Genomic DNA, 26,249 nt, shown 5'->3' on the forward strand with positions numbered 1-26,249 from the left:
TTTGTGCATACAATAAATATGAATGTAATTACGTGATGGCAGACATAGGGCTCATACCTATCCTACTGGGAAGGATGTAGGTTCAAGGCTGGCCTGGCAAAGAGTTTGAGAGTCCTGCATCTCAACCAGTAGAAGCTGGGCGTGGTGGTGTGTGCCTATCATCCCAGCTATGCAGGAAGCATAAATAGGAGGCTCTTGGTCTCGGCCTGCCTGGGCATAAAAGTGAGATTCTACTGGAAAAATAACTAAAGTAAAAAGGGTTGGGGGCGTGGCTCAAATGGCCCTGACTTCAAACCCCAGTACTGCCAAAAATAAAAAAAAATGCAATTATATGACAGAAAGGTTGTTTATTAACAATGTTAACTTGCTAAGGCTGATGAAGACATAATTGTCCTTTGTAAGACAGGTGCTCTTCCACTTGAGCCACTCTGCCAGCCCTATGATTGTCCCTTGTACAAGCAGTGACAGTCAGTATGGAACAAGTTTGGACTAATCTCAGTGATTCATCCGTTGTAAATACCAAATACATGGTACTGTCCTTCTAACCTGCATCTGGAGAAGTCAGGAGCCTGTGAGAGTGGCCATCACCCTAAGGACTTTGGCTCTGTGCTTTGTTAATGAAGCCTTGGTATTTATTAATAGTCTCCAACCTTTCACCCTCTGTTTGGGAATATGATTACGTTCTTACAATCTCCCTTTTATGATTATCTTATTTAAGACCCATCTTTTCCCATGATGTCCCTTTAAACTACATTTTTGCTCTTAAACAGTAGGGAGTTTGGAGGCTTGACAAAAATTCTAAGTGTTTTTAAATTGGATATGGAAAAGTTTATCTATAATTTAACTGAATTGTTCTAACAATCCTTTCTTCAAATAGATATATATGTATGTATGTTTATGTATATACATATACATACACAAAATAAGAGATGTGGTATCTTATTTAATATTTACAAAGTGTTGAATAGGGCAGAGTGTTCTAGAATTGTTGTCATTCTCAGTCATCATGAAAATATGAAAAGTAGTAAACGTATATATTTTTCATATGCACTTGAGTGACTTTGTAATCATATGTTGAGTGATATCTACATGTCATCTACTATATGCTAAACATTTCTGAGTTCCAGGCACAGCATCTCCACATGCTTTAATTGTTACTATTATTATTCTCATTAAAGGCCAGAGAAGTTAAGTAAATTGGCTAAGGTAACTCAGCCAGTAACAGATGGAGCCAGGGTGTGAACACAGGCAGTCTGGTTCCAGAGGCTCAGATCTACGCCCTTACTATCACGCTTTGTTGCATCTCTGAAAGTTCTCAGATGTAGAATACTCAGTGAAGTCTTTGAAAGTGATTATTCCATTGCAGTGAAGTTTCAGGGAAGAAACCATCTTTTCTGTAGCTGAGTTTTGTCATATATTTCAAAGCCTTTAGTCAAAAGTTCACAGCTTTTTTTTCTGGAGCTTTGTACTGCATATGTCCTCAGTTTACTGTAGGGTCTGAGGAGGAGGAAATGAGGTGCTTAGCTTCATTTGAGCCAAGTTTCCTGATTCATGATATCTCAGCAGCAGCAGTGAACACCTTCTTATTAATTCTGGAGTGGTGTGTGTTTTGGGGTACCTCAGGTGATGGGGAACCAAGGCTTAGTGAGCAGTGTGCCCACAATTGCACAGCCAGGCGGGATACCATAGCTACAACACCTTTCTAGACTAAAGTGTAGAAAATAAAGTCCATTCTTGTATTTGCTGCTTTCACTGTTTAATATACAGGATTGAGAGCTATATGGGTCATTGGTGGCTGTTGCTTGAGCTGTATGGGTGGCCAGCTGCAGGTGGAAGCCAGACTAGAGTGGGCTGAGGCAGGGTAGGAGGTGAGGAAATGGTGAGCACAGGCACATCTTTCCCCAGATTTAGCTGTGCTCTGAAGAGCAGGGAGATGGGGGTCATGGGAGGTGTGTTTGTTTGGCTTAAAGGTATAAAAAAGACTTTAGCTTGTTTAAATGTTTTTGGGAGCTAGGTGTGGTAATAAACCCCTGTAATCCTAGCATTCGTGAGACTGAGGCAGGAGGACTATGAGTTTGAGGCCAGCTTGGCCTACATAGCAAGAAATGTCAGACTGGAGGCGTGCCTCAAGTGGTAGAGCATCTGCCTTGCAATTCTGAAAGTCCTAAGTTCAAATGCCAGTATTGACAAAAAAAATCGAAAGCCAGTTGGGAGAGTATATTCATATACCTTAGTTATATTAACGTGCATGAAACAGTCAATATTTAGGACGGGGGAGTGGGGTGAGGTGTAGTGCTTGCCTAGCACATGTGAGACCTTCATTCCATCCTAGCACTGAAAAAAAATTTCAGCATTCACTTGTCCATGTGGTAAGCGGTAGTTTTTTTTTTAATGATACTGTTGTTCTAATTTTGATATATTCCAAAGAAACTATTCTTATCTCCAGCACCAATAAAAGGGACTGGGTTGTATCAGTGATAGAGCTCATGCCTAGTGTGCCTGATTGGGTTCAGTCCTCAGCACCAAAAAATCAAAAAAACTGTTCTCTATTAGGAAGAACCTTAAGTGTAAGATTTGAAAAAAATCAAAAATATTTTTAGTTGCTGGGCATGGTGGCACATAATCCCAGCACTTGGGAGTCTAAGGCAGGAAGATCTTGAGTTTGAGGCTAGCCTGGGCTGGGCTACATAGCAAGACCATGTCTCAAAAATCACACACACACACACCCTCTAAATTGACGTACCAAATAAATACTATGCAGAATAAGGCCTTTCATTTTAGCAAATTCTGGTGTTGTGATTAGATATTTTATATACGAGTACTGTATTTCATAAAAGTTTTGAGGAATAGCAGGACTTGCGACCCTGGCAATGGGCCTTTGTTGAAAAGCTTTATAATGCTCTTCAGGAGTAAGGAAGCCATCTGTCTAGAAGTAGCAGCTCAGCATTGGATTGTCGTTGATTATTGAAAAGGGTTTACTTATTGGATTGGTGGAAACTTATCCAGAGCTGAGTTTGAAACTTTGCTTCTATGGACCTGGACTAATAAATGAGCCTGGGTTTCCTGAGACAATAGTGAAACTACCTATGTCACAGGAGTGCTTTCAAGGTCAAGTGAAGGAATGCAGTGAGTGACTGACACAGACCTGGCACCTGGCAGATCCCCTGCCACAATGCAAAGGCATTAGCAGTATCATCTTTAAGAAGGAACTGAATGTATGCCCTTTCCTGCCTCCTCTGGCAGCTGGCTTATGAACCCTTTTGCATTTTTCCAACACTTTGACCCGCAGGAAGCAGGTGGTGGGCTGAGTGGGCTAGAGCTGGGTGCTGCCCTTGTGAGTCTCAGGGGGAGGCTCTGAGAACAAGGCTGGGGTGAACAGCAGCCTGTTTCTTATGCAGAAGAACAAGCTTGGGAAAGTGTGTACTTCATCAGCAAGAACATGGAGTCCTCTATATAAATAGTGCAGAACTGTGTTTCCTTCTCACCATTTTCTCCAGGCTTAGGGGGCCTGCCAGGAAATTACTTGACTTTGTTTCCTGTGAAGTTATCTTAGAAAATAGTTTTACGTTTGCTGATTCATTCCTTGAATCTTCCTGACAGAGGCTTGTTTTGGTTTACTGTCTTGGTGATAAGTCAGACCTTTAGTGTGCTATTTTGTTAGGTTTTACAGTTTTGTGAGGAGACCAAGCTTCTGGCGCTAACATGAAGAATTCTTAAACTTTCAGTCCTTGGGAATGGTCTGTGCATAACTGTTTTCTATATTTAGTCCTTTGTTGACCAGATCAGGCCCACCCTCATTCAGAAGAGATTTAGTTGAGTGTCATACCTGGTGTCAGGATGCAAGGGGAACAAAACAAACAATCCTTTTCTGATGGAGTATGGTTCAAACAGTCATGCCAACAACTTGAGAAGTTCTGAAGGCTAGAGACCTCACCACAGAAGGGTATTGAACAGAGGGCTGATCTGAATGATGAACCAGAAGTAAGTAGGTTGGGTAAGAGGTGTTTCGGTGGAGGAACAACCTGAGCAAAGGCCCTGTGATAGGAAGGAAATTAGAAGAGACTCCCATGTGGTTAGATCATGGTGTGGGGGGGGGGACGGTATTGGTGATAAGGTGGGTCAGAGCCCCGCCATGCAGAGCTTGGAGGTCATAGGGAGGAGTTTATAGATTTTTAAGTCAAAAGCAGTGGGTGGTACTGAGGAATTTGGAACAGGGAAAAAGGAGCTTACATTTTGAAAAGATCACTTGGACTGTTCTGTTCAGAGCATCTTAGTGAAAGACCAGAGGGATTGCCAGGGACCAGTGAAGAAGTAGTTACCGTCATGCAGGTGAGAGCTGATGGTGGCTTAGGGATAGAGTGGCAGTAGGAATAGAGTACAGTAAACGGATTCCAAGATGAGCAAACCTGGTATCGGACTGAGCAATTCCTGGCTCACATTCCTAGATTCCTGGCTTGTCCACTGGTAGATGATGGTGCTGGGCTGAAAGGTGGGAGAATGGGAAGAGAACCTATGGGGAGGAGGCTGATCTGAGTTGGGACTTGCTTTTGACCACTGTATTAGTCAGTTTTTCCTTGTGACAAATACCTGAGAGAAACAGTTTAAAAGGAAGAAAAGTTTGGCTCACAGTTTCAGAGGTTTTAGTCCATTGTTAGCTGGCTTCATTGTTTTTGGGCTGAGGTGAGCCAGAAGATCATGGAGGAGAGATTGTGATGGAGCAGAGCTGCTGATCTCATGGCAGCCAGGAAGCAGAGAGAGACAGGAAAAGATCTGGGACAAGATGCTCTTCAAATGCCTATCCCCAGTGACCTGCTTCCTCTAATCAGGCCCCACTTCCTAATAGCCCACTCCAAATGAACTCATCAGTGGACTAACCCTTTGATGAAGTTAGTGCCCTCATGAAGCAGTGCCTTCTCAATGGTTGGATTCACCAACTGGGGACACCTTCAACACATGAGCCTTTTGGGGGGAGATTCTTCATACACAAACTGATTAGCATGCAGTTGGGTGCATGGAATAGGAAGTGGCTGGAGAGAGAAATCTAGGAGCACCAGGGTATTGGTGGGAATTAGAGGCCTGTAGAGTACATAGGGGCGGGGAAGCTGGGCCCAAGGACCTGCAGCCTTGCCTTTCCTGGCAGAGGAGGCAGTCTGCAGTGATGGACAAAAGACAGGCAGGGGGCAGAGGACAGATGAGGAAAACATTCAACTAAAATTCTAGAAGCAGAGAATGTTTCTAGGAGCATCAGGTCAGTCAGTAGTCAGGTGCCCAGGGAGGTCCAGTCAGATGGAGACTGGAAACACGCCCTTCAGATTTAGGGATCTGTGGGTCATTGGTGGCCACTGCTTGAGCTGTGTGAGTAGCATGCTGCAGATGGAAGCCAGACTGGAGCTCGCCAAGGTGGGGGTGGGAGATGAGGGAGTAGTGAGCACAGGTACCTCTGGCCCTGCTTGTGCTGTGAAGAGGAGGGAGATGAGCTTATAGCAATTATGTTTTGTTTTTCTTTTTTTAAAGGTACTGGAGACTTGAACTTGCTTAAATGTCATTGGGAATGGAGCCAGTTGAGGGAGGAATTGAAAATACAGGAAAGAAAAAGAACAGTTTATTCTTCCATTCAGCAACTACTGAGTGCCTGTTACTCTGGGTGGAAGAATTCTGGTGAACGTAGCAGACAGTTTTGTTATCACAGGTTTTAGTTTACTGGGGAAGACAGGTGATGAATGAGCTGGATGTATGTCAGGGGTAATGAATACTTCGAAGAAAGATGAGCAAAGTAGTCAGAGAAAAGTGAAAAAGCAGAGGTGTTAAGGAGATACAGAGCCACAAGAGAGAAGGGTAGTAGTTGTCACTGGCCTCTCTGGAGGGGTGACATTTGAGCACTGAACTGAAGGCAGTAAGCATGGGGATATCTGGGAGAGGGAGGGCATCCAGGTTGGTTGAAGGTGAGACCAAAGGGATGGTAGGACCCGATAGCAGAGGCTTGGAGGTCAAGGTCAAGACTCTGAACTGTCTCAGTGTGAGATGGGACACTGTGGAGAGCGCTATCACCTCATGTTCACCTGAGGGAGACCTCTGCAGGGCAGGAGGGAGGGAAGAGCAGAACTGGTGAGACAGGTGATGGGCTGGTGTGGTCCAGGCTGCAGGGCAGCAGCATGAGAGGTGTCACATTCCACATGGTCCCTTGAAGTGCCCAGGAAGGTAGGCAGGGACAGGAGAGCACCGAGGTGGAGGGGTTGGACACCAGCTCTCTGGAGCAAAGGAGAGCAGTGTAGGCACAAAGCAGGTCCTCACACCAGCTTGCTAACAGGAAGTCGAGGGCGTCTCCTTGTGGCAGCTTCTGATTTCTGAACAAGATGAGGCTGTGAGGAGAGCGACAGAGTGGGAATGAAGATGGTTGGGAGGGATATAACGCGGGTAGTCATGGTGGAGCGAGGGAAGAAGGGATAGACTGGCCATATTCAGGCTCCCCTATGAGGCTGGGATGGTGGCCATAGACCTCTCCAACCTTCCCTTCCTGGGACATCTGCTTAGGTAGTGGCAGGTCTCAAGCAGGTGGTAGTGTAATCTTAAGTTTGAGATTTTTACCGAAGTTAAGACCAACAGTCAGGAGTGGTGGCTGTTGATTGCTTGTCGTAATGACAAGTGTCCTGCTAATGAGATCCATCCCAGGAAATGCAGCGAGAGGAAACTAATGTGTTGGCTGTGGCAGGGTCCTTCTGGGAACACTGGAAGGAAAGGAGGTTGTGGGTGGAGATCAGGAAGGAGCTGGAAGTGCCTTGGTTCCAAGTGGGAACATGATTCAGAGTGTGACCAGCTAGCCCAGGCTGACTTGGAGTAGAGGAGGAGGGGGTCAAGGGAGAATTTGCATAGTAAGGAGAGCGTGGCTATCCCTGCTGTGTTTGAAGGGATGCTGTGGGATTTGGGGGCGATAACTGTTGATGGGATTGTTTGGCAGGGTTGCATATGGAGTTGGTGATGGCCATTGATGGGGAGGGAAATTGAAAGGGAAAGGGTGAGCCAGTGTCAGAGCTGCTGATGAACTGAGGTGTGTGGCTCATGATGGCGATGCCCAGAACTAATTTCCTAGGAGGACTGTGGCTTTCCAGCAGCAGCTGCCCCGCCCCAGGAGTTCCCTCCTTCCTAGCCTACTTATTTATTGCTGCTGATAGTCCTGTTGGCAGCTGGAAAGGCAGGGCTGTTAGGAGGTGCAGCAGCAAAGTGTCCACCAGACATCCTGTGTGGGCTGTCCTCCCTCTTCTTCTCTTCCTCCAGTGGGTGGGGAGTGCTGGCCCCAGAATGGAGCAGGCAATCTGCCACTGGGTTCTCACTGAGGAGTGCTCGCTGGCTGGGGCCAAACTCCTCCCTGTGTTAGGTAGTGACTGATAGGGGTGATGACCGTGTTCTTGCACTCCAGGCTGCAGTGAGGTCACAGTGAGCACTTGCCATCAGTGTATCACCTAAGGTGAGGCAGAATATCATGGAAGAGATGTCCTGCTCATTTTCTTTTTCCTTGGCTTGGCTTGGCTCCAGCAGTGGTACTAGAGATTTTGCACTCTTGCCAACTTCTGTTTTAAGATAAGAGCAAGAGAACTGACATTTATTGATCACCTACTGTGTGCCAGCCACTGCCCTAGTCACTAATCTGACAAGTCTTCTCTCATAGGCTTGTCAAGAAAATTATCCTGGAGATGTGTGTGGCCCATTGGTAGAGTGCCTACTTTGCAAGTTCAAACCCCAATTCCACAAAAAAAGAAGAAGAAAAGGGCTAGTAGAGTGGTTTTAGTGGTAGAGTACCTGCCTAACAAGCATTTGAGGCCCTGAGTTCAAACCCCAGGGCTGGGGAAAGAAAGAGAGTGAGAGACAGAGAATGACAATGAGAGAGAAAATTATCCTTACCCACGTGCTTCCTGCTGGTGTCTGGAGCATGGTCTGTTTTTTGTCATCTAAAGTTTTGGGGTTTTTTGTTTGTAGTTCTGGGGTTTGAACTTAGAATCTTGTGCTTGCTAAGCAAGCACTCTGCCACTTGAGTGATAACCCCAGACCTTTTTTGCTTTAGTTATTATTTGAATAGGGTCTCATGTTTATGCCTGGGCTGGCCTGCACTGTGATCCTCCTATTTATGTTTCCCATGTAGCTGGAATGACAGGCTTACATCACCAGTTTATTGGTTGAAATGGGGGTCTTGAGAACTTTTTGCCCATGCTGGCCTCAAACCATGATCCACCTAATCTCCACTTCCAGAGTAGCTAGGATTATGGGTTTGAGCCACTGCACCTGGCTTGTCAATGAAAGTTTTTAGAGTAGGAAGTCAAGATTCAGGGAGGTATAACTCCCTCTGGCATCCACCATTTAGCTAATAGGTGTCCATGCCAGGCCTTAAACTCAGCTCTGTCTGAGTCTCGTCCCTCAGTGAGGCCCCCACCATGTACTTTTCCCTGGTTTCTCCCCCTCCCTTGTTTTAGTGAGAAAAACAATTGTGTTATCCAAATATATCCATAACCCAACTATCAGATGGGACCATATGACAGTAGTGCTCCTTGAAACAGTTTCAGCCTGTAAAATGGCTCTGCCATTAGCTTCAAAGGATACATCTCTCTGCCTATATTGCTTCCACCTGGACCAAGTCCTGTTATGATTGGTCTGGAGGTGCCTCCTGACTGGTTTACTTGCTTCTGTCCTGGCTTCTCTTTACACTCACAGCAGGAGACATAGGTGGGTTCTGGCCACCCTCTCTGGGCCCTTCTGCAGCTTCCTCCCATGCATACCCTACAAAGGTGCTGTGTTGTCTGGACTCCTGTTGTGCCTAGTGGAGAGGATTTTCAAGATTTTAGAAAGTATAGCAATTCTTAATTCTTGTGGGAATGCTTAAGGGTAAATTAAAAAAAAAAAAAAAAACTACAGAAAATCTGAATGCAGGATTTGCAACTGTGACTTCCTGGACTCAGCCCTCAGATTGAGGGCTGCTCTCTGCCCTCCTGCTGCTGCATCAGCCACAAACCCTTGCTCACTCCCATTCAATATGCAGGATATGGGCTGGGGGCATAGCCAAGTGGTAGAGCACTTGCCTAGCTTCCCTGGCCCTGGGTTTGACCCTCAGCACCACAAACAAACCAGGATGCACCTTCACTATGGTCCTGCCACAACAGGCAAGGAAAGAGGACTGGCAGGTTTCAGAGCTAAATTTGTGAACCAGCCTTCGCTCAGAGTAGAAAACCACCAATGTTTAAACTGTGCCTGGTTGCAGCACTCATGGTATATTAGTGATAACAAAACCATGTATTCATGTTTTGCCTTTATAGTTTGCAGATGAATTCCATGTGCTTATTTGAGTCAAGGACCCAAGAGCTTATGAACACAGGCTCTAGAGCCTGATTTTCTGGGTTTAAGCCCCAGCTCCACCTGGAAACCTCTCAGGGTCTTGTTTCTTTATCTGTAAAATGTATAGTGGAGCTACTATACATTTGGCCTGAAAGGTGATTCTCTGGCTCCCAGTTGCTCTTAGCTCTTTGGCTGAGCAACATTTACCTTGTACAATACATATACATACGTTTTATCCTCAGATGCTGGCTAGTGTCTTTAAAAGCTATCTCTTCCCTGCTGTTACTTTTCTGCAGCCAGTCATTGAGGCACTTTCTTCTGGGCTTTATCCTGTCCCTTGAAACAAAGTTTGAAAACTAATCTTATGTGAGCCATGATATTTTTAAAAATAGTTGAAGTTGCTTTGAATTGCAATCTGAGCTTTCATGTAAAATCTAGATATTGACCACTGGGAAATAGAGCAACTGATGATTCTTGGCTCAGGGTCTCTAGAGATGCCAGTTCCTGCCACCTGGGCTGAGGAGTGGATGCACCTCCTGCCCTGTTGGGTGGGAGGGAGGCCTCTCTTCTCCTAATGTCTTACCCCTGAGATGGTTCACCTTGATGCTCTGTGCCTGGCCTGCATAGGCCTTTGAGTGTGGAACCCTGCATTTGGTCTTACTACTTTTGATGCCTTACATGGATTATAAATAGCCATCCTGGTGAATGATTCATGGATCACTGTGTTTGCCCCTGTGGCACTCCAAAACATTGTTTGAAGCTCAGAGGTCACACGTACTCTAGTGAAGCCTGGTTGCTTTAGATATATTTCACATTTAAACTGAGCTCTACAAGGTCACCATGATTGGAAGGAAACCTTACATTCGAATTTGGGCAACAGAGCCCCTCTGGTGTGTCACAGGGTAACAAATGAGCTCGTCACCTAAGCAGAGCCTTGATATTGTGTGGGTTGCTGACAGCATGGCCACCGTCCTCTTGGGCTTGGTCTCCTGTCTACTCAATAGCCTTTTGGACCTCTGTGGAGGGAAGGGAGCTCCTTCTTTAGGAGATTTCTGTCCCCAGAGGGCAGGGCCTATGCCACACAGCTCCCTTTGACAGAGCCTGTGTGGCCCAGGCCTTATGGCTTGATATTAGTCACTTGGGCATTTCTCTCCAGTTTTCCTAGGTGTGCAGAAAGAAAACATTGAAGACCCAGCCAGGTTAGATATGACTTCCTCTAGCAAGTTCAGTTCCTTGGTTTTCACATCCTGGAGTCCCAGTTAGGATAGAATTGTTCAAGAAAAAGAATCTTGGCACCTCCAGAACCTGGGGCTGTTAACGATAGCTAGTGCTGCACCTGGAGCTGCAGCTCTGAGGACACCATACAGAGAGTGTTGACTGGCAGAGTTCAGCTGAACACCAGCGTTCAGGCCTCCTTCCTTCTCTTCCCTCCCCACCAGGAGCCTGGGGGCCTGACGTAGGGATGCATGTAGGGCTGTGTATTTAGACAGGGATTCTGTTGCGCCATTGGCATAACATCTTGTTCTTCTGGACATGAGACCATCTCTGAGATTATGATTTCTGAATTTTTACTTTCTTTTTTTTGGTGGTACTGGAGTTTGAATTCAGGGCCTTATGTTTGCTTGCCAGGTGCTCCACCACTTGAGCCACTCCATTGCCCTGAGATTCTAAGTTCTGAATAATGATGCTTTACTTCTACAGCGTTGTGTAGAAGATTAATCTTAACTCACCAATTACTAGTAGGACCATGTGAAGCTACTTAATTCTCCTATACTGTATGCCTTAAAATGGTTAAAATAATACATTTTCAGTTATGCATATATTACCACAATTGTTTTAAAAGGTGTTTGGGAAAAAGTGTATTAAATGTGTATCATAAGAAATGTGAAAACATCTCCACACTTGGGAGGCAGAAGCAGGAGGATCACGAGTTTGAGGTCACCATGGGCTAAATATTGAGACCGTATCTCGAGAGAGACAGACAGACAGACAATGTGGAAAAAAGTGAAAAAAAAAATCACTGAAACAAATATAACAAAGTGTTTTGGCATTTTCTATATTTATTTCTAATCTTCTATGCACATTTTTGCAGTTGAAATATATTGTGTTAACTATTACTAACATACATTATGCTGTGTGGGGATGTAGTGGGGTAGAGTGCCGACTGCAGAGCCAAAATGCCTAAGGCCAAGTTCTGGTTCCCCAACTCTTGATGTGTTACAGTGGGCAAATTACCCACTCTTTCTGTCTTGGTTTCCTCGTTGAATTATGGCTCTCATCAGAGGGAGTTTTGTTCAGGGGACCCGTGGCACTGTCTGGAAACATTTTTACTATTCATACTGCAAGGGCCTACATACCTGAAATCTAAGCACTTGAGAAGCTGAGGCAAGAGGATTATGAGTTCAAGACCAGCCTGGGCTGCATAGTGAGACCAAAGACTGTAGGGTGTTACTGGCATCCAGTGTGTAGAGGCCAGGGATGCTGCTGTGTATCCTGCCATTCACAGAATGGCCCCATTCATCCCCAAATGTTGAAGTGCCCAGGGTAAGAAATTACCCTGCTTTCTAAATAAGATGGAGGTAGTAATAATATGTATAGGATTGCTGTGAGCCTTAAGTGAGTGAAAACATGTACTTACATGTGATTACTGCTGTTATGATTTATTTTACTTCATACCAAAATTTCGTTTCAAAATCTCATAACCATTCTTTTTAATGGTTTCCAAATACTTCATAGTAAAGTTTTCTTTTCTATAGGTGTTGCATGCTCCTAACATGCTTTTTCTTCTTCCCCACCAGATGAAATTAAAGCAGAAATAGAAAAGCAGAGGTAAGCGCTAGCACTTTCTTCTTGCTGAAATACAGCATGAAGGGTTAGGTAGCCAGAATAATCCCTGCTATGCACGCTTTTTCATACTTGTCATCCTCTGGGGCAGCACACACTCTCCTCACTCAGTGCTAGGTTCCTGGCTTAATATTTGCATATTTGGAGGAGGGTTAAAGAAGGCCAAGTCAATACCACTGTATCTCTTCATGAGAGAAGAGTCAGAGCCCATGTCTCTTGCTTTGCCATGCATACTCAGGCTTAAGGATGGTTTGCTCCGTGATAGGCTGCTCCTGAAGATGATAATGAAGCCAGTTTGTCATATTTTAGAAATCCAGTTCTGGCATGGCTGCTGTCAGGATTTGGTCTGGGGTACTATTGATTCAGCTCGCAAATCAGAGAGCTTGCTGTTTGCTCATGGCACTGATGGTTTCTTTCTAAAGTTGCATGTGTTCAGCTTTTAATTAGCTAGCCCCAAGAATAAGTTTGCAGGCACTTTTAATGAAATGATTGCAAACAGGATGGGAAATCAGCATAAAGTATGGAGAAAGGAGGTTTTTTTTTTTCATTTCTGCTCTTGGCCCTCTCCTGCTTTTCCCCTAGGCTCGGTGCTGTGGCCCCACCAAAGGCAAACTTCATTGAAGCGGACAAATATTTCCTTCCATTCGAGCTCGCTTGCCAGTCCAAGTCCCCCCGAGTGGTCAGCACATCGCTCGACTGCTTGCAGGTACCACGTTTAAACTTGATGGTCTCATGGGGTTCCCTCCAAGCCACAGGCAATCCTTACTTACCCAGCTAGGGGTAGCTCTGGTATTCAGAATGTCCTTGGAAGTGGTAGGGAAAGGAGCCAGAAAGCTTTCTCTGCAGAGGTCTCATAAGGGCAGGAAGGGAGAGGGCTCTGAACTGCTCAGCTAAAGTGTGCATTTGTTTCCCAGAAGTACTTTGTGGCTCTCTCAAAGTATATTTGTATATTATGTATATTTTTCTAAATGAAACATTTAGCATTAATTAGAATATTTGATATACATGGGTACACAAAGCATTTTTATAGCCACTTTCTTGATGGCATTAATCTATATCAAGAGTAGAAATAGTTACTCCAGAGGCACCTGCACATCCATGTTTATTGCAGCACTATTCACAATAGCCAAGTTATGGAAACAGCCAAGATGCCCCAGCACTGACGAATGGATTAAGAAAATATGGTATCTATACACAATGGAATTTTATGCAGCCATGAAGAAGAACGAAATGTTATCATTCACTGGTAAATGGATGGAATTGGAGAACATCATTCTGAGTGAGGTTAGCCTGGCCCAAAAGACCAAAAATCGTATGTTCTCCCTCATATATGGACATTAGATCAAGGGCAAACAGAACAAGGGGATTGGACTATGAGCACATGATAAAAGCGAGAGCACATAAGGGAGGGGTGAGGATAGGTAAGACACCTAAAAAACTAGCTAGCATTTGTTGCCCTTAATGCAGAGAAACTAAAGCAGATACCTTAAAGCAACTGAGGCCAATAGGAAAAGGGGACCAGGAACTAGAGAAAAGGTTAGATCAAAAAGAATTAACCTAGAAGGTAACACCCACGCACAGGAAATCAATGTGAGTCAATGCCCTGTATAGCTATCCTTATCTCAACCAGCAAAACCCCTTGTTCCTTCCTATTATTGCTTATACTCTCTCTACAACAAAATTAGAGATAAGGGCAAAATAGTTTCTGCTGGGTATTGGGGGGGGGAGTGGGAGGGGGTGGAGTGGGTGGTAAGGGAGGGGGTGGGGGCAGGGGGGAGAAATGAACCAAGCCTTGTATGCACATCTGAATAATAAAAGAAAAATGAAAAAAAAAAAAGAGTAGAAATAGACTCAGTCAGAGGTTTTTTGTGGTAGTTACATCCTATAAAGGTCCTAGGAGCATGATTTAGCAAGCTCTGAGCAACCACTTCTAGAAGAAATACAAGATTAGGTTCCTGCAATTCTCCAGTTACAGCATTTTTGTCAGTTGGTCAGTGTATAGCTTTTGTTCTTTGTTTCTATTTAAAGACACCCAATTTAATATGTATTGTTGGTCCATTAACATTGAACTCATGGCCAGCAGCAGTATTACACACACACTCTGTAAGGTATGTCATTCATTGCCTTTTTGCTCTTAAACACTACAAAGCACTTCAGCACACACTCGGGCCATTTTAAAGAGCAAAGGAACAAAAATGTGAACTACATGGCACTAATTACACTGCAAAAAAAATGGCACCCGTTTGCAGAGGGAAGGCTGAAGGAAGGCAGAGTGTCACCTTGCCTCAGCTGCGGGTATGCATGTCAGATGGTTCAGGTTTTTACCACTCTGTGTGTGTCCAGAAATGACTGTAAAAGTTCCACAAGTTTGGACTTGGGCTTTCAAATAAATTTTTATGAGTAGGTGCATTTGAAATACAGACTCTACAGGTAATGAGGATTGACTGGATTTAGAGCTGCAGTCACCTCATTATAAATAATCTTTTGTAGATGAAGAAGCAAGTAGAAAAGTTAGGGTGACTTGTCCAATAATGGATAAGTAGTCAGAGCCAGAAACAGGACTACAACTTGGGTGTCTTAATCCTGGTCCAGCATTTTTTCATTTTTTTCCCCAACACCTATTTTTGAAGTTTCTGATTACCTCAAAGAACATTGCTCTTGACCTCTATGAGCAACCCACATCAGTGAAAAAGTTAATAAATTTTTAAACTATATTGAAGAGATATACTGTTTACCGGTACTTTGTAGAGCAGAAAAGGTAACAACTATATTCTGTACTATGATTGACTAAAGAGCTCTGTGGAAAGGCTTGTGAATTCTCCTGTGTGTGTCTTGAGAGAGTGCTGTCACTGATTATCGTGTCTTCTGAGGTGCAGAACTGCACAGTGGCAGTGGGTGTGCTATGCTCTTGGCACCCCGGTCTAATATTTACTCAGTCTCTCTTCTTTAATGTACATACTTGAGAATTGATGACAGTTTTTTCACAGAAGCAGCTTTTCCAAACAAAAAACCTTTTTTCTCATTCAAGATAATTCTGTACAGATTGTCCTGTGTGAAACATCTAATGGGCCAAGAAGTCTTAAAAGACAGACCAAGTCCTACTTGTAACCTAAAATATTTGGCTCTGTGATTATGTTCTGAGGAAATTTGGCCCAAGTTTAATGTTAGTTGTTTCCTCCCATGAGGAGGTTCCGTTTGGGAGCCAATGGTTAACATCACTGATGTCCTAAGAGTGATGACGTGAGCTAAGCGCTCAACCTGTGCCCTGTGCAGGGCCCTGTCTTAAGTGTGTCATCATTTAGGGGTTCAGTCTTCTCAACTCTCTGAGTTACCAACTTTCACCCTCATTTTAGAATTGGGGAAACTGAGGCTTAGAGAATAAAGTAGCCAACCCAGCCCAAGGTTCCCTGGCCAAGGAATGATGAAATTGGGTGGGTATCTAGTACTTCCTGACCCCATGTTTATGCTTTTAACCAGGGGTTGCTAGCTGTGGTCCATGAGCCAAATCTGGCCTACTGCCTGCTTTTGTAAATAAAGTTCTAGTGGAATGTAGTTGTCTTAGTCAGCATGGGCTGCTATAACCATAGACTGGGTGGCTTCAACATCATAGCTTTATTTCTGAAAGTTCTGGAGGCTGGGTAGTCCTAGATCTAGCTCCTCTATGGTTCTTGGTGAGGACCCTCCCTCTCTCTGGCTTGCAGACTGCCACATTCCCAGGGTGTCCTTATGTGTTGGAGAAAGAGTGAGCTCTCTGGGTTCTTCTTCTGGAGCCCAAGATCCATCATGAGGATGCCATCTTCATGACCTTATGTAAGCCTAATCATCTTCCACGGGCTCAGCCTCCTAATACCATTACATTGGGGGTTAATAAAGCTGTGAACAGGGGGAGACCCTGTTTCAGTCCATCTCTTAGGTGTTATTGTGGCTGCTTTCTGCCACTGTAGCCAAGATGAGTGGTTACAGTGGACACCACTGATCCATACATCCTAAATATTTAATATGTGGTCCTTTTTTGGAAAAAGATTGCCGACCCTTGCTCTTAACTATTGCTCTGTGATTCAGGCCTCTTTGGTAACAGAAATAGTCTGTTTCTGGGACACCATGTAAATGTGTGTAGGATTTCAATATGTTCACCATCCTGCTTTACTTCAGCCCACTGTGAGTCTTGAGACTCATGGTGTGTGGGTCATTTCTCTTTTTAGAATGGGTCGCTGGAATTCTCCTCCCACTGAGGGAAGCCTAGAGATTCCATCAAGCAATGTGGACCCCATGTCCTGTCCTTCAGATGCGATCTCCACACACTCCTTGAAGTTCGGGGTTCTGCTAAGGAGGGTTGCCCGCCAGTCTTGCCTAACCTAAAGTTTTCCTGATCATATATATATATATATATTTTTTTTTTTTCTGATGGGACTGGGGTTTGAACTCAGGGCTTTACACTGGCAAAGCAGGTGCTCTACCACTCAAGCCACACCTCCAGTTCATTTTTCTTTGGTTATTTTAGAGAAGCAGTCTCATGAACTATTTGCTGGGCTGGCCTCAAACCTCAGCCTCCCAAGTAGCTAGGATTACGGGTGTGAGCCACTAGTGCCTAGCAATAAAAAAAATTTTTTTGAAGGTATCCTAATATATTTCTTCAACTTAGAATGATATACATATTTTTTTCACTATTTAGAGAATAGCTTGTTATTTTATGTAATCAGACCCATGTAGGTAACGACCTTACATATTTAACACACTGTGTTACCTTTACACAAATGGCAAAAATTAAGCTTAATGTTTCCAGACTAATATGACTATGATAAAATTATATACATATATAATTGTTACTAAAACTTACATATTATAAAACATACAAAAATAAAACTTTTAAAAGAATAAGATAAAAATTAGGTACAAATAGAAGGCTAATGTTTTTTGTGGTCTGAGCTGTCTTGTTCATACCACAAGTATTACCTTTTAGCTCTTGTTTCTAGAAAACTTTAAATTTTTAAATGCATACTTAAAAATGAATTTGTAATTATGTGGGTTGCTTGTGATTTTGTTCTCTGTTAAAAAAAAAAAAAGTATGAAGAATTTTATAGATAAGTCCGAAGTGCCTTGGATCATTAACCCTAAAACCAGTCGACTATTCAGGTTCCTCTTTTTTCTTTTTCCTTTTTCTATAAATAGTGTCACCTGTACAGATTTTTCTACTGCTGTCTTTTTTTACATGAAACAGTATACCCATGGGCAGTGGTTCCAGTGATCCAGGGCCCTGGGGCCTCCATCCTCTATACCATGGGAGAGGAGGAGGCAGAGGTAGATGCAGGATGGAGCATCTATGAATCTCACAGAGCCCCACAGGTCCCAGTTGGTGTGGGCTTTGATTCCCTGTCCCCAAGAATATAAACCATGAGAAACAGTATCAAGGCTGTCTTCCTTGCCTTTGTATCCCCAGTGCTAGGGACAGTGTCTAACACAGAGAAGGACAGGAAAGCAAAGCCAGAAAGACTCCAGGAATCTTTCAAGGGAGAATCCTTCTAATCCCTTTTTGTACTTTAATTAAATATCCATTAATTCATCTTCACCTTTGCTTTGTGGCATCAGAATTGGCTTGTATGGAACATACTTTTTTGTGTACATGCTAATCACATGCTCTACAACTGAGCCACATCCCCAGCTCCTGGAAGCCTTCTTTTAAGCATTTACATTGGGGAGTTCATAGGTCATCCCCCTGCCATTGGAGTGTTCAGGATAGACCTGAGTCCTAATGTGGGGAGCAAGGGTGAGCAGTATCAGGACCCCAGCATCCTGCCAGCAGCCAGCCCCACCTTCAGGAGCCTGAGCATCCTTCACACTTGTACTCCTTATTTGGGGTGCAGGGCTGGGCTTGAGCAACAGAGAGAGAACAGGTAGAGGCTGTCACTCTATCAGGATCATGTTTCTGCCCTCAGTTGCTCTCTTGTTTTGTTTTTGCTTATTGAATAGTGGCACGTTGTAGCTAATGATGGGGATGAGCCATTGAGAATGGTGTTAGGCCTATTTAGGGTAGCCCGTCTTCCTACCGCAGTGGCAGCAGCTCTGTAGATAACCTCAGGAGCTCATGCTTGCTCTGTGTAGGCAGAGGCAGGAGTGTTATAGCAGAAACCTAACAGGATAAAGAGCAGAAGGGCATCAGTGAGAGTCTTTTCCACTTCACAGGGAGTAGTGAGTGCCTTACAGGTCTCATGGTCATTTCCTGGTTGGCATTGGATCACCCTGGCTAGTCTGGAGAAGACACTGATCCCGCTCTGCTCCCTCAGTCTCTGGCTCAGCAGGTCTGGGCTGGGTTTTTACTGAGCACCCTCAGATGATGCTGCCTCTCAGCCTCCTTGAACTCATTCTGACCTCTGTGGCCCCTCAGCTCTCAGATTCTCTGTTCTGAGGGCCAGTGATACGAGAAGTGGCACAGGCTTGCAACCTCTGAAAGGTGGCCCCTGTCAAACCAATATTTTACCAGGCAGTGAGGGTACAGTCAGGCTGCCACTCTCCAGCTACCTGAGTGACACACAGTGTTTGGTGATATAGATGAGGAACACTGTTACTGTTTTTATTTTAGTTTTTAGAGTAGAAAATATACTGACATTCAACATTCCAAAAGAATGAAAAGATGGGGCTGGGAGCAAAGCTCAGCATTGGAACACTTGCCTAGGATGTGCCAAGTGCTGGCTTCCATCTCAGCACTGCCCCCCACCCCAAAAAAAGGGAAGATGTATGTACTATCAGGTGTCTTAGTCTCACTCCTGCATGGCTACTTAGTTTCCCTCCCCTCAAGCAAAACATGTCATCATTAGTTTCTTAGGTTTCTTAGCATTTAAAGAAAAAACAACATTTTCAGCAGTTTTATTGAAATAGAATTAACATAGGTACAAGTCACCTATTAAAAGTGTGCAATTTAGTGATATTTAGTACGTGGGCAGAGTTAGCAACCTGACTTCATTCACAGTCACTCCCATGTCACCCCAGCCATCCTCTTGCCTGAGATGCAGATAACCACTAATCTACTTTCTGTCATTAGGAAGTATGGTATTAATCTTCCAATGTTTTGCACAAAGAATTGTGTGCTAGGGAGGGTTCTGTGCTTTGCTGTTGGCATCAGATATTGCATCACCTTCACTGGGGTTACTGACCACAAACAGGAGATGGGAGGAAGGCTGCACTCACAGAGTGGCTGTGCTTGCTGGGCTCCTGGGAGCAAAGACATCTGTAGGAACCAGAAGTTAAAGACCATGTTGTCACCAGCAGCCTTGGTCCTGGCCAGACAGAAACTTCTATTCTCTCTTCTTTCTGTATTTAGAAACTCATCGCATATGGGCATATCACTGGCAACGCCCCTGACAGCGGAGCTCCAGGGAAGCGGCTGATCGACAGGATTGTTGAAACCATTTGCAATTGTTTTCAGGGCCCCCAGACGGATGAAGGGGTTCAGTTACAAATAATTAAGGTATTTCTATTTGTTCGCTGGGTCTGGATTTTAGATGAGAAAGCTAGTCTCCTTTGGGAATCTGGGTGCCTGATTTACCCTGTGTTGGTTGTCTCTGGTGGTGCTGAGCTGGAGCGGAAGAGTTAAACATCACTTAGATCTTTTGTTAATTGTCAGAATTTATTAGCATGGACTGAGACAAGGAGAGTAGACCACGTGTGTTTCAAGTAACTAGTTCTGCTAATAACACTGTAAATTGCATGTGAATTAAATTGGCTTGAAATCTTCTGCTCTTTGTCTTGAAATTCTGGGTTCCCAGTCTGCTGTATCTCAGCAGATCTTCATTGACGCTCTTATCACAAACTTGCCCTGTTGTCTTGTCCTCCATACTGCTTCCTCATTCCATGTCTACTGCCAGGAATGGTTTGGCCTGGGCTGGTACCATCTTGTCAGGGAGCAGGGGCAGGATGGGTGTAGCCACCCTTCCAGAGGTTAGGTTCCCAGTATCTCAGGTCCAAGTCAGTCTCACCTTTCTTAAACCCTTTTGAACCTCCCAGGGAACTGGAAAACTGGCTGCCCGTGGAAACATATGTTTCGGGACTCGTGGGTGAGATCAAGTGGGAGAATCTTTCCTCTGGAAGAAGTGTCTGTAATTTTCATTCCAAGTTTTTCAATCAGTGTTAACAGTCAGAAGTTTGATTTCTTTTTAAATAAGACGATAGAAAGCCTATTTCAACACAACTTATTACTTCAAGTTGGGTTTTAGGAAGTTAGTAATTGTTTTTCTTTTTTCTTTTGGTTTGAGGTCCTGGGTTTAAACTCAGGACCTCAGACTTGCTAGACCGGTGCTTTGCCACGTGCGCTACGTTCCCAGGCCTTTTTACTTTAACGTTTTTCAAATAGGGTCTTGTGTTTTTGCCTGGGTTAGCCCTTACCAAGACCCTCCTATTTATGCCTCCCTCGCAGCTGAGATGACATGCCATATCACCACACCTGGCTTATTGATTGAGGTAGAAGAGGTCTCACTAACTTTTTGCCTAGGCTTGGCCTTGAACTATAATCCTTCCAGACTCCACCCTCCCATGTAGCTGGGATTCTATTATAGATATAAGCCACTGTGCCCAGCCTTGTGATTGCTTTTTTAAAACTCAGAACAGTAGGAAGTTGACTCTTGGTACTGATCATCTGGTTCGTTGGCAGGGCCATCTTGGGGTTTATAAAAAAATGAGAGCTAATCCAACTCCTCTGGGAGAGCTTGGTCGAAGGAAGGCATGAGGGAAGTGGATGTGCGTGAGGGTGACAGTTTCAATGTGTGTTTTAGGCTCTGCTGACTGCAGTGACTTCCCCGCACATTGAGATTCATGAGGGTACTATCCTGCAGACAGTGAGGACATGTTACAATATCTATTTGGCCAGCAAGAACCTCATCAATCAAACCACTGCCAAGGCCACACTCACCCAGATGCTGAATGTCATTTTCACCCGCATGGAAAACCAGGTGGTGAGTGGCAGCAATGCTGACTGGGGGCAGGATGTCATGTGGCTGAACTCTGTCATTCAGGGTCACTGGCACTTTGCAGTTCATCCCTTCTTCCTAAGAATCTGCTGTACTATGTTTTTGTCCTCAATTCTGAAGTTTACATTCAGAATTTGCTTAGAGTTTGTCACATTCAAAGTTTGTTTTGAATTTATTTCCTTTAAAAATTTATCCTGCTTGTTGGAAATTTTTTTAAGCAATAGACTAGCTTAAGTTTTGTTCTTCCCAAAATGCTTCATCCATTTAGATTGAATCCCTTCTCTGTTGCCTTTTAGTTGCAGGAGACCAGAGAATTGGAAAAGCCAATCCAATCAAAACCCCAGTCCCCTGTGATCCAGGCAACAGCAGGATCCCCAAAGTTCAGCCGCTTGAAGCAGAGCCAGGCACAAAGTAAACCAACAACTCCTGACAAAACAGATTTACCCAACGGTGAACATGCCAGGAGTGGCCCTGGAAAAGCCAGCTCAGAAAATGGAGACATGCCCAGAGAAAGAGACCCATCACTCTCAGGTATGGCTGAGCCCCCCAAGGGTAAGAGGAACACACAGGAGCTATCTATTAATGTCCAAAGGAAACCTCTGAGGGCAACTTGTCTATTTCTGGGCCTTCCTCTTGTTTCCCCTTTGCTTTTCTTTGAGGGCACACAGCCAGGGAGGCCCAGCGTGTCATCAGGGCAGTCTTCTCTGAATAGTTCCTGGGATGGATGTGGCTGGTTGTGTGTCATGTCATTGTCAGTGCAGTTCATTGTCAGTGCAGTGGACTCAGCTTGGGCACTTAGGTCCTTGGGAAGGTGATGAATCAGTGTCTGTCTTAGCCATCCTGAGGTGGGCAAGGGCCTCATTCATCCTGTACACACTGGGTTTCCATGCTTTGCTCAGGGCCTGGCAGTTGGGAGCCATTCATAGACCTCTGTGAGGGGCTAGAATGCCTGTGGTGGGAACATGGATAGAGATAGGTCAATGGCATATCAACAGCTGACTTTTGCCTTTTCTTACCACAAGAAACAAGTGTATCACTTGTTTTGTTTTCTGTTTTAAACAAAAGAATATCCCAGATCTGGTTACAGTAAGCAAAATATTAATCATGAAATTTTGGATTAGATTGCCCTGAGTTTACTTGCAAATGTTTGCCTTTCCTGGCACTGTATGAACTAGGCCCAAAAGTCTTAGGTATTCAGGAATTTACCTTTTGTAGGTGATTCTCAAATAATTTTTCACTCAAGATGGTTGTTCAAAAATACCTGGCCAGGCTCTATAATTGGTCTGATGTGTTCTTTGGTCACATGACTGAAGATTTCTGCTGGTAGTACCTTCCCAGCTAGAGCTAAAGCGCGTATTGGAGCTGCTTTTATTCCTTTGTAAATTTACTGGAGTGATTAGCATGCACTGGAACAGAACAAGTTGCTGGAATGTTCTGTATCTATTTACTCAAGGAAAAGACCAAAAAGAAAAGTCGTCACCAATAATTACATGTGTCGTGGAGATGAGCACAGAGTGGCCAGTCTGCTCAGCCCTGCTGCCTGTGTCTGAAGGAAGGCACTGGGAGAATCCAGCTGGCCCTTTATGCCTATTGTCATCGTTGCCTTTGTAACTCTCAGGACAAGGACTAGGTTTTTACTGAAACTCTTACCAAGCTGTGGTTAATCAGTAAATGTTAATATTTAAACATACTGTAGTCAGTGCAGATAGAAAAGCATTCTCTCTGAACTGCACAGAAGTGCTTCTTCTAAGGCCTACTTCCTATACAACAGCCAAAGTGGCCTCTTAAAAACATAAATTAGATAATGACCCTCCCTTGCTCAAACCCCTTTAGTAATTCCCCACCTGCCCTGTTTAGAGCAAAATCCATGCCCGCCTGCCCCTGTGGCTTGAAAAGTCCTGTGTGCCTGTGTCTCTACCCTCTTATACCTCTTACTTGCCACATGATGCACAAGCATTGTTTCTAGTTCTGGAAGTAGAACTGCCTGCCTCAGTGCCTTTGCACTTTCTGTCCCCTCTCTATTTCCCACCCCCTTTACCTTCAGGTTGTTCAGTTCTAACTGAGAGAAGCTTCCCTGATCACCCTTTGTAGCTCCCTATCACATCTGTTTCATCATCCTCTCTTGCTTTCTCCATAACACCTGTGAATACCTGAAATTACTGAAGTATTTGTGGCCTCTTGTTCCTGGGTGGAGACCTAGGCTGCTGTGTTTACCACTGTATTCTAACACCTGGAACAGTGCCTGGTACACACAGCAGACACTTGGTAAATGCATTTTCTGAATGAGTGGGACACATTATTTCTAGAACTTAGTTATAACACAGTAACTGGAAGTTCTGCTCTAACAGAGAGTGGTTTGCAGCTGATCTATCATTGTGGATTTTGTTGCTTGTACTTGGTGCACCCTGTGAGGGTTCCCCCAGGAACACGGGAATCAGACCACCAACTTGGAAAGAGTGGATCAGAACAGAAGGTGTGCCGTCTCTTTTAAAAGGATCATCTGGCTCCTAGTTCTTAAAGTCTGGTCCTTGAGAAGAAGGGCTTGAGCTCCCAGCGCCAGAGAGGAAGGAAGCCCAAGAGGGAGGGGTGCTGCCTGGGGGGCGGGGGGGTCCCTGAGATCAAAATAGACACCTCCAGCTCTCCTACAGACCATCCTAGAGCATCACCATCATATGACTAGCCCTCACAGATACTCAACAGTGCCCGGCACCATGCTCCCCACCTGGGACTTGACGTAGGTTTCCCTGTTAACTAGGAATCCCCACGATCTTCCTGGGATCATTTGCCTCCCACATAATTTACACTGTCAGAGAGAATTCACCTACAAGAAAAAAAAAAAAAAAAAAAGAATTCACCTACAGGCCTGAGCATCTCTGTCCCCATAGCAGTTTTTCATCCCAAATTAATAAACTAACAGCTGATTCCTCAGTCTTAACTAGCCTGTCCAAGTGGGTCAGACTGCTCTTTACAAACCTCACAAAATGAGATCTTTGAGCTCAAGACATGCTAGGGTATATGAACTTTTGGGCATGGCCCACCAGGCTTCCCCAATGGCCCACCCCATTTACTTGTTCACAAGCCTCTTATTTTTGTTTGCCTTTTACAAAACAGCTTTCTTGAGATGTAATTTACATGCCATAAACTCACCCATCTAAAGTGTACAAGTCAGAATTTTTTTTTCCCTTAATAATGAGTAGTCTCTCAGTTTATAATGTTGGCAGCTAATTCAAAAGTTTTGGGCTGAGGATGTAGCTCTGTGGTAGAGCTCTTGCCTAGCATAATCAAGGTCCTGGGTTCTATCCCCAGCACTGCAAAAAAACAAAAGTTTAGGTTAATGACACATACCTGCAAGCCAGACACACTCACCAGCCACCAGTTTGTAGCCCCTGGCCTCACTGAGCGTCTAGCACCTCTGATGAAATGAGTCCATGTTTCTTGGGTGTTAATTTGAACAAGGTACTGTGTATTTGGGACTTGGAATGGACATACAGACTAGAAACTACCACCATAACTGTGTTAAGTAATAACATCAGAGAACGTTGAAACTGGAAAAGAACTTAGAAATATCTAGTTGTATGGTTATCAATTCATGGTGTAAGTGAGATGATTGTAAGTGCTTCATAGATGAATAATTTTAATAGCTAGACATTTACTTTAACGTGCATCTAGACAATATCATTAGCATATCAAAGCAGTTATTTTATAGATTTTTATTGCTTAAAGTGAATTAATTTAAAGAGTTCTGTTTGATCTGTGTAATAACAGAAGTGGTACATGAATGTGGCAAAAATTATGAAGGTAGTAAGAGAATGACTGGTTGGGGTAACTCTAATCCAGCCTAAATCATGCTTTTTAGATGAAGAAATGAGTTAGGGAATTGTGACCGTGGCTGGGCAGCTTTTTAACTTCTATTCAAGTTCTTTTTGCTCTCTAAGAAAAGCATATGACCTCAGTATTCCCACACGAGTGTTCTTGGCCATTGAGATAGTTTACAGCATGGCAAATGCTCAATGAAAATGAAAATACTTAATCCTGATCTCAGGACCTTATTGACCAAGCATAGAACTCAGAAGAACTGTGGCTGGTTGAAAATCCTCATCAAGCAGTCTCAGAAGGGTATTTTGGTTTTATTTATTTAATGTGTTGGCCTTTTTGGTCAGTATGATGCTCTATAAGTCAGTAATGTTTATTTCTGAACGTCTAGCCAAAAGCTGCCCAGTTCATAAATTCTTTTACAGGATTAGGTTTCTAAAAAACAAATGGTGCTGACACCATGTGACAGTAATTCTGTGAAATCTCATGCTAGGTGGTGGTGTGGCTAAGCGATCTGAGGTGCTGCATTAAAAAAAAAACCTCATGCTGAATTCTGGGTTTGCAGGGTGGGGCGAGCCAAGCAGCAGAGTCGGGACGTCACTGACCAGCATGGTCAGAACCCAGGAGAAGGCATAAGAGAAAGCCCCATATTTTGTTCTGCAGGATAAAAATACAGCTCCTACTTCCGGGTTTGGGGTGGCAGGGAAGCCCTGGGCTGAGCACCTGGGGAAGGGAAAGCAGTCTGGGCTGTCAGTGCTGTGGGCAGAGTGGCTACTCCCGAGTGTTCATCCTCCTCCAGAGTCCGAGGATGGTCTAGCACAGTGAGACGGGCCTTGGGGAGGACTGATTGGCACCCTTTGCTACTGTAACGTGACTAGAGGGACATTGCCGTAACCTTCTCCCCTTCCTTTCTTCTTCCTGGAAATGCCTCTGTGTGTTTATGTGTGTTTGTGTATGTGTGTAGGGAATGAGGACGGAGCCCAGGAGGTGGTAAAGGACATCCTAGAAGATGTGGTCACATCTGCCATGAGAGGTGAGAACTAAGGTCTCATTACTTCAAGAAGTCTTCAGGCCAGTATTTCATAGCAGTCCTGCTGCCTTGTGCAAAGAGCTCACCAAAACCCAAGTATGTCATTGCCTCCCATCTTGCACATGGTGACCTGGTCTTAGTGATTGCTTTTCTCATCTGGCTTGGGTTCGAGGACCACAGTCTGGTCATGATAGGGCAGGATGCCACCTGGGGACACCGAGTGTCATTCCATGAGCTTCCCAAATCATTGGGTTCTTCTGGCAGTGGGTATGAGCCCTGAGGCGTGT

At 44.3% G+C, this 26,249-nt stretch overlaps 1 protein-coding gene across 4 annotated transcripts in view; it reads left to right on the plus strand.

Moving 5' to 3' along the window:
• Window positions 1-26,249, plus strand: part of Arfgef2 (ARF guanine nucleotide exchange factor 2) — an 83,483-nt gene that overhangs the window by 3,455 nt on the left and 53,779 nt on the right. For all 4 annotated transcript variants that reach the window (XR_002212805.2, XM_020169944.2, XM_074074952.1 and 1 more), the window contains exons 2-7: window positions 12,117-12,147; window positions 12,745-12,868; window positions 19,478-19,624; window positions 20,925-21,104; window positions 21,416-21,650; window positions 25,897-25,965. Coding sequence is in view for 3 of the 4 variants with exons in the window: in XM_020169944.2 (XP_020025533.1) it covers window positions 12,117-12,147; window positions 12,745-12,868; window positions 19,478-19,624; window positions 20,925-21,104; window positions 21,416-21,650; window positions 25,897-25,965 (786 nt within the window). In the remaining variant the exon portion in view is untranslated. The remainder of the gene's footprint in view (window positions 1-12,116; window positions 12,148-12,744; window positions 12,869-19,477; window positions 19,625-20,924; window positions 21,105-21,415; window positions 21,651-25,896; window positions 25,966-26,249) is intronic.

The sequence above is a fragment of the Castor canadensis genome, chromosome 5 (assembly GCF_047511655.1).
Source record: "Castor canadensis chromosome 5, mCasCan1.hap1v2, whole genome shotgun sequence".
NCBI classification, from domain to species: Eukaryota; Metazoa; Chordata; class Mammalia; order Rodentia; family Castoridae; genus Castor; species Castor canadensis.